The 14826-nt window shown below is 34.3% G+C and overlaps 2 protein-coding genes across 2 annotated transcripts; both read left to right on the top strand.

Moving 5' to 3' along the window:
• Positions 1-3475: 3475 nt before the first annotated feature.
• LOC134240250 (ninjurin-1-like) lies at positions 3476-3979 on the top strand. The gene has a single exon (XM_062722341.1). The coding sequence runs from the start codon at positions 3476-3478 to the stop codon at positions 3977-3979; it is 504 nt and encodes a 167-aa protein (XP_062578325.1).
• Positions 3980-11478: 7499 nt separating this feature from the next.
• Positions 11479-13556, top strand: LOC134240249 (protein unc-93 homolog A-like). Its single transcript, XM_062722340.1, has 3 exons — positions 11479-12363; positions 12462-12729; positions 13275-13556. Exons 1-3 carry the CDS (start codon positions 11479-11481, stop codon positions 13541-13543), a joined length of 1422 nt encoding a protein of 473 aa, XP_062578324.1. The 3' UTR covers positions 13544-13556.
• Positions 13557-14826: the final 1270 nt, after the last annotated feature.

Raw genomic sequence — 14826 nt, 5'->3', positions numbered from 1 at the left:
TTGAGTGTTACTGTATTCTGTTAAATATATTTTTCAATGTATTTTTATTCTGTGTTCACCTAACATTTAAACATGTCGACTTATAAAGAGGTCTTAATCTGGAAATCCCTCCACGTCATCTTATCTGTGAGTAGTTTGCCTGGTTTAAAAAAGTTGGTCGAACTTGTATTTGGAACCTATAGCTTTTTTTAAAAAAAAAAAAAAAAAAAAAACAGTTTGTACCTTCTTTTAAAAACTGGCATGTGTTATAAGTGAATTTTCAGTGAGAATTTTATTTTAACATATACCCAGTCCAGACAAGACAGATGGGGGCTTTGCAAGTATAGCCACGTAACGTGCGATAGGCTACACAATTTATTCTATCTATGTGTCAGAACTAGGCTAGATATGGTGTTTGCACTTGGCGCCCTTTTCTTGATCACTAATGTTGTCTTGGAGATACGTCTGCGAATGTTCTGATCAAAATAATTGCATATGTACATTGTGATTGTATATAATTGTATTTGTATCATTTTGTTGCATTAAGCATTTGTGTACATGATATTTTGTTTCAAATGGTTTAATTGATCAATTTTTTTTTTTAAAAGTTGAATTGCTAAAAAAAAAAAGCCTAAAGTGTTTTGGGATTGTGCAGTATTTAGAATAGTGCATTTTAATTTTAATAGAAAGCAATGACGATTTTTAATGGAAATGCGAAGAGAAAACGGCAAAGCATTAACTTGAGAATATTGATACATTATATAACATGAAGTTTCTGGGCTATGAGAAAAAAACGTCACCTGAGTTTTTCTTATGAGTGTGGCATAGAAAATGACATCTTGCATTTCGTTTCCTGTTGTTTTGCAAGAAGAAAAACAAATATTCTGAATATACAAGGAAATTTATCTATTAATAAAAATATCATTGCTAAAACAATGTTCGGACTTTGTGTCACAAGTGGTATTTCCTTCAAATGAAGTGAGAAATCTCTTGTCATGTTGTAACTACATGTACCTCGTACATGATAAATACACTGTAGTATACATGTATCTACAAATCATTTTTTTAATTGGATGTGCTGGGTTACATGTATCTGCACGACTAGAGCAGTTCTAGTACTAGTATCGATATGCACCAAATTATTTGTCATACAATGCAACCGATTTGTAAATTGTAATTCACATATATCTTTTTTTATATCGAAAGGAATGAAGCTTTACCGTATTAAAACTGATATCTATATACAATAATGAAATGCACCAGAAAGCAACTGTCAAAATCAATTTCACGGTCTCTAGCATGTACACATTTAAAACATTTAACATAACATATGCAAATAATTTCGTAGAAAATAAAGACGATTGTCAAAACCAATCTTGATCGTATGGTAATTCAACTAACAAAGACGTTCAAAGAATACAAAAAATACAATCCTGTATTGCTTGAATAAATCAGTAACACTCTTGCGTTAATATATATCCGGTATTTTATGCTAATGTCTTTGCTGGAGGTTTTCTCAGAATCTAGAGAAGATTAGGAGAAAATACTTTGTAAAGTTACCCGAAATAACATGAATAGACATATAAATTGATCGACTCGCTTTAAATCCCACAATGGGGGTTGCATGGGTTTTCTGTAGTTTAATCAAATATAGAAAATCTATCTGGTATATATAAAACCTGGACAAGGAATTTTAATTGTTCACAGCTTTCTAAAATGCCGAGCAGTCTAAAGAAAGATACTGTATACAGTAGTGTAGAACTGGACATGCCTGAGGGGGAAGGAGGCACAGAAAGGGATCTTCTCATGTCAAATGGACCTGATACCGTGTCTGTGAGTAGTTATCTCCTCATTATTAGGCTTTGTTGAATAAGATGCAAATACAAATGAAAAAATGCAGAGAATTAATATTTTCATGTAATTAATTCTTATACCATTATTTTACATATAGAGTTAATATTGTTTCAGAGAAGTACTAGTGACTCGGAGAACACTGTAGATTTCAGAGAATTCGCTATTTCATCAACCAAAGACGTAAGTTTTATAGACATATTTCTTCAAGCCACGTGCAAAACATTTATGTACATGAATCCTAATGAACCGAAAACTTTATACATTACTTAGTAAATCCTATATCTTCGAAGGTTAAGTTTGCGGACTACCGCCATATGCTTTTCACTTAACTTCATATTATATCCTACCTGGGTAGAAATATTTCAACAATGAATTCAAATACCGTGTATTAAATTTTTTAAAATTGTTTAGATCTTAAAAATGCAAAAATAAGATAACAGAGCAAGTCAAAATTTCGTAATTTGCCACCAAGACACAAGAATAATGTCTGAAGTAATATCTTCTGTAAAATGACAAAACGCGGGGAAAATTCTACTCGTTCTTGAAATGAAACATATGGAGATAACGAACAGTATTCAACATCAGAAGTCCATAAAACAATACAAAACAGGAACAGAGCAAACACGAACCTCCGAAACATCAGATGTGAGATAAGGTGATGGAGGAGTGAGCATACCCCGCCGAGTGTTCCATGTCATTATCCGGAAATAACGAATAAATTCGTCGTCAATTCAGTGTATAAATAATGGAACTAACAATTAGTATGAAAAACGTCAGTCAGCATTTGACTCAATGATAAATTTTTTTTTGCTGACAAGGTCATTGTATCGACCATAGAACTTACGAATTGATGACTTTAAACGAGACTGCTTCTTGTTTCATCAACTCGTTTGTCAATAATTTACCTCGTTTTAGAAATTGTTCATACATAGAGCATGCTCTTGCGTATCTGATTAACTGAGATACATAAATTCAGTATGCAGGTTATGAAGGAATATTGCTGCATAAGTAAGGGTAGTTGACGATAGAAAAGTTTAAGTCATCACGTTTATCATAGAACTTGGTTGTTAGATTAGCATTAACGTCTTTTTCATGTAAAATATCCAAATATGAAATGTGTCAGACTCTGTGGTATCTTTTATCTCAAGCTCACCAGGATATATCTAATCGAGGATATCTCTTTTATTTCAAGAAAAAAAATTAAAAATTGTTACCTCGTTTCATTTAGACTTGATATTTGAGTTAGTTAAAAAGAAATCAGTTTCAAGAGATAAGTAGTCCTCAATGGCAAAGAAGACCTCGTAGAACGTCACGGAGCAGCACTTAACCATATAGTTTTGTGTTGTACACTGAAAAACTCCAGAAAAAAATCTGAAAATGCTGGAAGAAGTAGGAAATTTGCCAAAACCGAACCCGCATGTGTTGTATAAATCGATGGTCATCTCTAAGAAAGAAGCATATGAAAAAATCTCATCAAAACATTGAAAAGAACTTTTTTAAATTTGAAAACTATTAAGCTTTAGTTTCTAGAAACTAATTTTGACATATGACCTCAGATAATTGCTATAAGCGTATAATGTGACAAAGTTAAGACCTGTAAGTAGTTAAAACAATTTACTTTTATATTGATAAATAACATAAAATGTTAAAATTCCCAAGATTTGCGAATGATTTGCAGGAAGTTGATGGACAACAGCAAACATCGTCTTCCAAAAGTCCATTTACGGACAGACAGAACTTTGTTAGACAATTGTGTGACGCTTCAATGTTGGCCGCAAACGTTTCCCAGCTCCGCGTTGTGTTGGACGGAGGTTCAGAGAACAGCTATTATATTCCCTTATTATTGATGATCGGATTTTCACTTTTATTTCACATCGGGTTTGGATTTCTAATGATTCATAGGTGGAGAAAGGAAAGAGAAGCTGAAATGTCTCACAAAAAGTCCTCTAGTCAGCCAGGTACGCCATCTTCAAGTGTTAGCGCCTTATCAGAACAGGCAAAAGGAGTGACTTGTTTTTGCTCCTCATGTTTGACAGTAGAGAGATGTGACGAGATCAGCATGTTTATCATGCTTATAATCGTTGTTTTAAATGTCTTTATTGCAGGACTTGGGTTATCAGGGCCATCGAGAGGTGGAACTAATTAGAGTTCAAGATTTATTGATTGATTGTATGTTGTTTAAGTCCCTCTCGAGAATTTTTCACTCATATGGAGACGCATAACTTACTGGTGGAGAGCTACAATTTTTTTTTCATATACTTGGCATTGAGGGCCATTGAGCAGTGAGGGATCTTTTTTCGTGTCAGCACCTACTACGACAAGGTACCTCGGTTTATACGGTCTCATCCGAAGGACCGGTCTCCACGTCCCACAATGGAATTCGAACCCGCGATAAGGATCATCTCTTTACTTCGCGACTCTATAGCAGATGCTCTAACTATTGCGCCACGAGGGCGACAAGAGTTCAAGAACCTCGTTGTTTAATAATATTAAATCAATGTGTTTGTGTTTGTGAAACACTAATGCCCCCGTATGACAGCATATTACCAGGGTTGAAGTTTTTCAAATACAAGTCAAACGTCAAGGTCAAAATTGGTGGTATCCAAGGGAAGGTCTTGTCACAAGGTATACACCTATGAAATATGAAAGCCCTAGTACTCACGGTTCAAAAGTTTTGGTCAAGGTTAATCTTTTTAAAGTGAGAAAAACTCTAAGGTCAAGATCAAAAGGTCAAATATTTTTACACTCAGCAAAAGGTTTTGTCGTAGAGAATACACATGTGAGGTATGAATGAGCCCTAGCACCATCTATTCAAAAGTTATGGCCCAGGTCAAATTTCGGAAATTTTTGGTAAAAATTGGCCAATCCCCTGCGTCAAGGTCACGACGTCAAATTTGGTGGTACCCGAAGAAAGGTCTTATTACAAGGAATACACAAACAAACAAAATGACGAACAAACGGACGGACAGGGCAAAAACTCTACACCCCCGAATCTTCGATTATGGTGGCATCGAAATTATTATAGAAAAGTGCCAAAGGTCTCGATAAACTTGACTATCATCTTTGTCTAATGCTGCGGGGTAACGGCTGAAGTTTATTTTTACATACATGTACATACATTATTTGGATATTTTTTAGTTTCCTTTTTAGCTTTGTTTTATCTTGAAAGAAATTTTGGCATTGTGTTTTCTGATAGAAACTATCGGAATAAATTATGATTTGCAAACTTTTATGTCCAAATTAATCCAAGAAAATTTGTTTCTTGACTACATGTATTTTATTTTATTTATTTTTTATTTATTTATTTATATTTTTTTGTATAGATATGATTTTAAAAAGTACTCTAAACGAATGTTTCTCTTCTTTATTGTAAGATACTGTATTCAAAGAAATTTTCGTCCCTTGTTTTATTTCCTATTTCCGTTTCCACTCAACTCACAGGTGAACCAATGAATTAGCCGGACTTCAGTTGATGGCCATGATAAAAGGTTTCACTTTTGAACATGTACAGATATAAACACGAGGTGTGTTTATGAAAACTGTTGCCATTGTATTACAGCTTCTGGTGAAGATACAATTTCTCAAATAAAAGTCATATTCGTCAAGAGATCAAAAATGTTGCTAGCCAAAGAAAGGTCTTGTCTCAATCATTATACATCTGTAACTGTTAAATAAGAAGCATGAAGCGCCAACCATTCAAAAGTTAACTTAACGTTATTTTTATTAAAATAGGTATAACTCCAAGCCCAAGGTGAAGGTAAAAGGGTAAAAATTGTTGGTATTCAGGAAAAACCTTTACATAAGAAATACTTATGTGAAACTAAAAGCCCTAGCACCAATTGTTCAAAAGTTATGACTATGGTATTTATGGATCTACAAATTATCCTAAAGCTATCCAAAAGCTAAATTTTAAATAAAATCCGCTCAATTCACAAAGATTTATGGAATACTTTTTAGTCATTCTTATTAAATATAACATGTAGTTTATGATTACTGAAGTTTTTCACTCCAAGGAATCTATGGTTAACCAAGACGAAGATGCGGTTGAGCATGGTTTTGGATGGATGATCATTTTTAACTTTAGCCTCAATTACATGCAGTATTCATAATTCTATGTCATTTTTAAAAAGCAAATACGTATAACAGTGAACCATGCGCGTTTGGATTCTGTACAGTCATTATTTATGGATGATACATCGTCCAGCATCAAAGCATGTTGACTGTTGCTAATTTATGGAGGGTGTTGATTTATCATTCCGAGGCCAATGTCTATTTAAACAAAGAATCCTTAATGAACCAGATTTAACTAATTACAATATAAGTAAATAATTTCTTATATGGAATATTATTAATATCATACAGAGGCACATGTATGTCTGATAAATAGCAATAAATCCCTTCCGCTCCATGACCTCATTGTATCCTCAGTTTTGTGGATTAATTTGATAGTAGTCACATGCACGGGAAAAGGAAAGTAATGGTGTTTCATTTTAAGTGGGTGATTTTTGGAAAGTAGTATTCATAACTTACTCGAGGACATTGATTCGAAACGATACGAAGTTTGTACTCTTAATCCAGTGAAAGTGTTTTTGTTTTTGTTAACAAACACTTCCATTTTCTCCTACTTTATCAGATACTGTCCTACTTAGACCCCGACTGTGACTGAAGCCTTTCACCTTACGACCAAAATGCCTTTATTATGTTGAAGGTGAACCCTTACCTTCGTGGCTCTTTCGTTTGACATATTATGCGTGTTACGTATTCTGTGGTACCTGGCATGCATCTTCACAATCACGGGTTGAGTCCAAAAGCCCCCACGTCTTGATAGAGAGAATCGATGTGAATCACCCGTGGGCTACCGACGATAAAGGCACTGGTGCTCTACATGTTGTGGATACTTTAATTGGATTTTTTTAAAGATGTGGGTGGATCAACCCTGTAACATCCAATTAAATATGTTAATAAGTCAAACCCCTAATGCCTCTAGACTCTGTAAAACTAACGTTGATATATCAGAGGACTCGGGGTGTATATATCAGAGTTTAAAACATAAAGGAGAAGTGGTTTGGGCTTTCTTCTCACATTTTTGAGTATGGCCCTTCGTAAACTGGAATATGGCAGATCCTATGATTTCCTGTACTTGTTTTTTTTCTTTCTGAAAGGTGTTTTTTCAAGTTTGGGAAATAAAACAAGTCAAAGATTGAAAGATCTGGCGAATATTGTTGGTGTGACAGAACATGAACTTTCTGTTTATCCCCAAAACTCCTTTAATCTTCATGGCCTGTTGGTTTGGGCGCTGTCGTGAAGAAATGGATGATGACTTTAACTTTTCTATCGTCAACTATCCTTACTTATTCAGCAATATACCTTCATCACCTGCATACGGAGTTTATATATCTCAGTTCATTCAATACGCAAGAGCTTGCTCTTTTGAACAATTTCTAAAACGAGGTTAATTATTGACAAACAAATTGATGAAACAAGAATATCAGCAGTCTCGTTTAAAGTCACCATTTCGTAAGTTCTATGGTTGATACGATGACCTTGTCAGCAAATACAATTTATCATTGAGTCAAATGCTGACTGACGTTTTACTAATTTTAGTCCATTATTTATATACTGAATTGCGACGGGTTTTCCCGTTATTTTAGCGATCATAACAAGGAGCACAGGCGGGTGTGACCGGTCGGCAGGGGATGCTCACTCCTCCATGGCACCTGATCCCACCTTTGATGTTTTAGAGGTCCATGTTTCCTCTGCTCCTGCTTTGTATTGTTTTATGGACTTTGATATTGAGTACTGTTCGTTATCTCCATACCTTCATGGAGTGGATTTCTGATTCTGGTTCCTTCCTGTCATAAACCTTTCGATATTTTGCAAAAAACTTGCTTTCTGGACTCCTCCAGAATTTGAACTACCTCCCCGAATAAGAAATTGACCAACAAGACCATTAATATTTAAGAAAATATAGCATATGAAACTGTTTTAGTGCTATTGCAATTCTTTGCTCTTCTGAGGCCTTTGCTGTATCGTCAAGTGCATCTTTGTAAATTTCTTTTGAGGGTTTAAAGCAATAGACTCAAGTCTATTATCTGATTGAATTTCAGACAAACGTGAACAAGTACAATTTTTGATTTTTGAAAGTAATTGTTTCGATATTCATACACGCTGTTTTTTTCACTCATTTTTCAAAACATAGGGGGGCCTTTGAGTATTAAGTTTCTTTTTTTTTTACTTTTTAGCAAAACACTTGCTTTCTAGACTCTTCCAGAAATTGAAATTACCCCCCCCCCCCTCCCAATAAGAATTTGAAAAACAAGACCACTAATATTTAAGAAAATATATAAAACTTTTATTGTGCTCTTGCAATTACATGTATTTGTTCTTTTCAGGCATTTGCTGTTTTGTCAAGTGTTTCTCATTGTAAATTTGTTTTGAGGGATTAAAGCAAAATGGATTCAAGTTTCATTATCTGTTTGAATTTCAGACAAATATGGATAAATACAATTTTTTTTTATTTCTCAAATAATTGTTTAGATGTTCATACACGCTGTCATTTTCACTCATTTTTCAAAATATTGGGTGACCTTTGAGTATTAAACTTTTTTACTATCAAATATTTCTTTAAAAACATTGTGAACTACCCCCCCCCCCCAAAAAAAAAATGATGCCTATGAATTTGCTATTTGTCTTGAAATAAAGTCAATCAAACATAATCATTGATAATTTGTTGAATTTTCGCAAACAGTACATTGAATGTTGTAAGTCCTTGTCGCCAAGGATGGTACCATTTTTTGTTGGTTTGAAAATATTTTATTGTAATTTCTAATTACAAAGGGATTGGGTACCCTACATATAAATTGCAAAAAATTCAATTAAGTCACAGTGAAATTTGTACATTCAAAGTATTCAATATGTACAAAATTTACAAATCAATGCATTTTTAAAGAATCATACATATAATTTTATGTATACATGTACATGCATGTATGAATAAATAAAATATGATAACAATAATACTAACATGCGAATCTGCCAGAATGTTTGATAAATGTTTGAATCTACCCCCCATAATAAGACATCTATATCTAAAATATGAATTGTATCAAATATTAAACATCTATCAAAAAATTCCTTTCTGGCTTCTCTTTTTTGTCACAAGAGCATAAGGGACTTGAAATTAAATTGCATCTATAAAGGTCATTATTCAATGCACAATTATGTCGAAGTCTGGTCTGGAGAACATTTAGTCGTCTGTTACCATAATCAAAATATGACGGCAGGGCCGATTTTTTATTACTTTTTTTTAAACTTATTTTTTGTTGCCCATTATATCATTTTTTGAAATCCACCTGCTCATGTGTGTATAAACAGACATTGGTTGCTGGAAATTTAATATATTTCAGTAATTTTTTTTTTTTGGATTATTAACAAGTTTTACAGCAGCTTTAATGAAGCGTTTAATTTCACTGTAGTATACTAAATCTTTACCATTCATTTTTATTGCAGTGTCTCGAATAGCCCTTGTTTTCCAGCTTTCCAGAATGAGATTATGTGATGAAAAGTGGTCACATAAACTGTTCAATAAAAGATTCAATAATGAGAGAAAGTCAATCTTAATGTCATATCATTTCTATGTTGTATGTCATCGAGCTCGTGACATTATTCATTGAACAGCCGTCGTATATAGCAGGCTGTTTACGTGCGTTCATGGTCATTGTTACTGTACTCTGTTAATATACTTTCACAAAAGCAGATATATAAGTGGATGCTGATTTGATTTTATGAGCAGCTCACTTGTTGCAAAACGTTTTCCTTTTTTTCTTATTGATATACAACGGCTTGAAAACTAACGACATTTCAACTTTTATACACGATCATCATGATAAATCAAAGTCCAGACTTTTTGATATCATTGACAACTGCTTTATCAATAAAAATGGAACTCGTAAATTTACTTACCTCGTCATTGGTCATTTGCTAAATTATTTTGGTAAAAACTTTCTGATTGTATTCACAAGTACTCTAAAGATGACATAAAAAGATGCGTGAGTTTCTATGTGGTTTTTGAAAACCAAGTCTTCCAACAGTCTTTTGGAATTCCCATGGCATGGGTACCAATTGCGCCTCGTAATTTGCAGACCTATTTTTGTATTCATATGAAGCAGAATACGCATTTGTTTTTAGAAAGAAAAAATTCAGTCGGTATATCAAGTATTCCATGAATAGCTTTTTGAGGAAGGGGAGGGGGGGGTCAGAAATTTTTTCACTAGCAGAAAAAAAGGTCATCAGGTGCTCTTTATTGGGGCACACAACTGTTTATTACTTTAGCTAGTTTCTAATAGTAAAACATGTATAGCGGGAAACAACCACCTTGTGCCCATCAAGGTGCCCTCTTCTCTAGACTGATTCCTATGGATTTGGTGAAATAAAAATAATTCAAAATGATATAAACACAGATAACGTTCCATGAATAAATTAATATAACTGTAAACGCCTATAAGACATCGGAAGGTGAAAAGATGTGTAAAGTATCTTAATATCTACCTCAATCGGATATATCGAATAGCCCTTTGGATGGAATTTACTATTTAATAAATTGACGATAGGTCGATATATCTAAATGCTGAGCTGAAGGCCACAACAGATGTTCTTCTTACTTAAAAGTTTTAGAATGAATAATGTTACTACCCTGATACAAGCTAACTCTGCAAAAGTTCCCCAAATAGTTAATAAATTTCGTACCGATGAATCATGAGGGGTCTATAGGTTTCCTATACGTTTGTCCGTCTGTCTGTTCATTCGTTTGTCTTACAGTTTTTTCGCTTGGTTTTCCGCATTTTTTTCTAAACGATACGATGGGAGTTTATCTAAATTTTGGCAAGTGTTTTTTTTTTCTGAGCAATTTCCGCTATTTTTACTACGTCCTTGTACATGTTGTAGGTAATGTCGCCCGCGTGGCAAAGTGGTCAGAGCGTCTGTTCTAGAGTCACGGAGTAAGGAGTTAATCATTACATCGCGGGTTCGAATCCCACTGTGGGAAGTGTAGACCAGTCCTTTGGATGATACCGTATAAACTGAGGTCTCGTGTCTCAGTAGGTGCTGGCACGAAAAATATCCCTCACTGCTAAATGGCCCTGAGTGATTTCTTCTGGTAAGTGTTGAAAAATGAGTGAAGAATTCCTCGAGAGGGACCTAAAACAATATATAAAACAAACAAAACCTTAATGACTTATTTACGAAGGTTGCATTTTGTTCAATGATTTCTGATGGTTTTATGACATTTTTAACAGGAACCAGATTACACTTGCCGGTAGTGTTCTTGATTTTGCTACTGTAATACTCTCAGTATATATGCCTGTCCTGCGTGTTTCTTTGAATACGAACAAATTATAGTACATGTAGCAAGTTTACTTCAAATATTTTCCTCCGTTATGACCAGAGTACATAGAATTTGTTACGTTCGTCCACCATCATTTTGTCTTTTTCGCTGCCCTTTATATTCTATCTTTAGAATATCATCATATTATGGAAATATGTGCTATCTTTCGAGTTGACCTACGTGGACATGACCTTATTCACATATTATGATTATCGTTCTCTGATATCTGGAAAACTTAGTGTGTATTCCATTGATACAAGGACATGGGTTTATTGAGCTCTTGTAGACCTAAAAAGGATATCAATAGAAACGAAAAGCGAACTGTTTTAATCTTATCGATAATTTTTGTGGCAATTTTCAGCGGTTTTATTGGAATTCAAAACTTACAGAGTACTCTTAACAACGAGGCAGGGCGCGGAGTGATTTCTCTGTCCGTGGTCTACGCTGGCTTCATAGTTTCCTCATTTTTCGCTCCTTCATTTATCAGGATTTTGACCGCTAAAAAGTGTTTAATCATAGGGTTTATTTCTCACGTGGCGTATGCAGCAAGTAATATTTACGCTGTATTTTGGACGATACTTCCGGCCTCTACCTTTGTTGGACTGACTTCCGGGCTAATATGGACATCGCAAGGGATGTACATATCACGTTGTGCTATCTCGTTCTCGGAAACACAAAATTCTCCAATGAAGGATAGCTTTGGCAAATTCCATGGGATATTTTTCTTCGGTATGGCATTTCCTAGACTGGTTGGAAATATTCTTTCGTCTGTTATCTTAATGCAAGGGCATTACAATGAAACAACAGCCAATGCTTCGGATTCATTCAGGATAAAATCATGTGGAGCAGATTTGTGTCCAGAACATACCGTAACAGATGAACAGTTCTCCTTGCCAGATCCACTGACCGTCAAAATACTCATGACAGTGTTCGTAACGTCCAGTATCATTGGTCTTCTCTTGTGCATTTTCTTTTTACCACCACTCCCAAATCTTCTGCCGTCATCACAGAAAAGCGCTTTAAGGAACATGATATCAGCCTCTTGTTCATGTCTGCGCGTAAACACTGAGGCAAATCTTATTCTTCTTATCCCATCCGCCCTATTCCTTTCATTTTTTGAGTCCTTCCTGTGGATTGACATCTCTAAGGTCTATATTTAATTCTTTCTTGTAACTAGCATTTATCATTATTACATGAAAAACATTAAGATTGAATATCTTTCTTTAAACATTATGCTATTCCTTAGGCCTATATCAGCTGCCCCTTTGGTGTGAAGTACGTTGGATTCTCAATGGCCTTGCAAGGACTCTTCAGTGGATTTTCTTCTGCTGTCCTTCCAGCACTTGCTAAATTGATCAGTAGAAAATACGTGATATCTTTAATAATCGTTGGTATCCTTGCTTCGCATGTAGGCTTGTTTCTGTGGGAACCGACCAGTGACCAATTGTTACACATGCTGGGGTTCCTCTCTCTACATGGAATACTGGATGGCGGATTCCGTACTTTAATATTTAGTAAGTAAATGTATAGAAAATATTGGGTTTTGTGTAGAGGAATAGTATAGAAAAATATTAGGTTTTATGTAAAGGAATAAGTTTAAGACATCCATTGGAGTTTGTAGCAGCGCTTCTTTACATTACATTTAACCGTTCGAGACTATGTAAGGTATACAATTATGCAACCCTTTAATATTTTCATCTTTAGTTGGTCATTTGAGATTACAGCATCTTTTCACGGCGGGTGTGACCAGTCAACAGGGGTTCTATCTCCTCCTTGGCACCTGATCCCCCGATCCCCTGGAATTTACAGGGTCGTGTTTTATGCCCTCGTGAAAGATTTGAATTGTTTATAGATTTTTTTTTAGATCGATCACATGTTATCTTACCCTTTTCATTACATATACTTATAACACGAATATTTGAGCAACTACCAGGAACCCAATCGTTACCATTTTTTGTATCCATTCTATGCTTGTGATCTTTATACTAGTACCAGGGAAAAATTGGCATGTTTTACGCAAATTTTCAGTGAGTGTAATTACATGTCTTCTCTATTTCAGCTGTAGTATCATATATGTACCCGAAAAAGACAGATGGGGCCTTTGCCAGCATAGCCACGTGGCGTGCGATAGGCTACACAATTAATATTATACTGGCATACTATCTATGTGTCAGAACGAGGCTATATATGATGTTTTCACTTGGTGCCCTTTCCTTAGTCACTTATGTTGTGTTGGAGATACGTCTGCGAATGAAGAAGAAAATTACCGAGATTGCTATTGATGAGGGAAGTGAACATAGTGTTGAATCAAGGGATTCTGGACAATAAATTATACGGAAAAGAATTTAGAAGAACTCTTAAGTGCTCTAGATTGTGCAGAATTGAAAATAATGCATTTTCACCTTCGCAATAACAGGTTTTTTTCAAAGCACTTGACCTTAATTTTTATTACAAATGCTTCGAACAGAAAACAGCAAAGCATCTACCTGAGCATATTGATACATAATATAACATGGGGTTTCTTGGCTATGGGGAACAGCGTCGCCTGATTTTTTTCCTTTGAGTGTAACATAGAAAATGATATCTTACATTTCGTTTCTTGTTGTTTGCAAAAGAAATATGAAATATTCTGAATATACAAGGACATTTATTTATTAATAAAAATATCATTGATAAATTGATGTTAGGCTTGAACGTCACAAGCGGTATTTCCGTCGATGAAGTCGAAAAATCACTTAATTATCATGTTATAACTACATGATAAATATAATATCTACAAATATTTTTATTGCAAATATGAACAACAGAAGCTTATAAACATTCTTTTTTCTGTCATTATATTGAATATGCGGGATTATATGCACACCACTAGGATAAACTTCTTTTTTCTGTCATATTTATTTACAATTTGCAACAAAAAATTTGTCATATTGCTTTAATTATCATGTTATAACTACATGATAAATATAATATCTACAAATATTTTTATTGAATATGCGGGATTATATGCACACCACTAGGACAGTTCTTATATTGATACTGGAGTATACTATATTATTGTCATACTTATGCTTTTTACTCATTTCTACATATCATTGTTTTTCTATAACAAAAAGAAATGTTGCCATTCCGTTTATCACTGTATCTATATAAGATAATGAAATGCACCAGAAAACAACTGTCCACAAATACTCTATGATCAATCAGATTTTTAAACATAGTTAACATTACACAAGCAAATATATATTCATAAAAAAATCGGTTCCCAAATCCCAAAACCAATGACCTCGAATGAGCGCATCTTGAACGTATCCAAAATTTCAACTAACAACACTTTAAACATTTCAATCCTGTATTGTTCAAAAAATTCAAAACGCTCTGGCTTCACTATTTATTGTATGCTGATGTCTAAACGTTGGAGATTTTTACAGAAACAAGAGGAGATTAGAAAATACAAAGTGACTTTGAAAAATAAACCGAAATAACAGGAATAGAAACAATTTCCACAAAATGAATATGCTCATGTCAAGGTCAAGCATGGATTTTCCTGTAAATTAATAAAATGTATTTCCCCATCTTGAGTACTCGTATAGTATAAAACCTAGAGAAGG

The sequence above is a fragment of the Saccostrea cucullata genome, unplaced genomic scaffold, assembly GCF_032062105.1.
Source record: "Saccostrea cucullata isolate Sc308-1 unplaced genomic scaffold, CSIRO_AGI_Scuc_v1 ctg43, whole genome shotgun sequence".
Classification (NCBI taxonomy): domain Eukaryota; kingdom Metazoa; phylum Mollusca; class Bivalvia; order Ostreida; family Ostreidae; genus Saccostrea; species Saccostrea cuccullata.
This window is presented reverse-complemented; position numbering and strand designations above follow the sequence as displayed.

Bases quoted from the DNA above. Each gene is read 5' to 3' on its own strand.
- LOC134240249 (XM_062722340.1), top strand. From the start codon at position 11,479: ATGGGTTTATTGAGCTCTTGTAGACCTAAAAAGGATATCAATAGAAAC. The intron at 12,364-12,461 runs GTCTATATTTAA...GCTATTCCTTAG, and splicing joins TGTGGATTGACATCTCTAAG to GCCTATATCAGCTGCCCCTT. The intron at 12,730-13,274 runs GTAAGTAAATGT...TCTCTATTTCAG, and splicing joins ATTCCGTACTTTAATATTTA to CTGTAGTATCATATATGTAC.
- LOC134240250 (XM_062722341.1), top strand. From the start codon at position 3,476: ATGTTAAAATTCCCAAGATTTGCGAATGATTTGCAGGAAGTTGATGGA.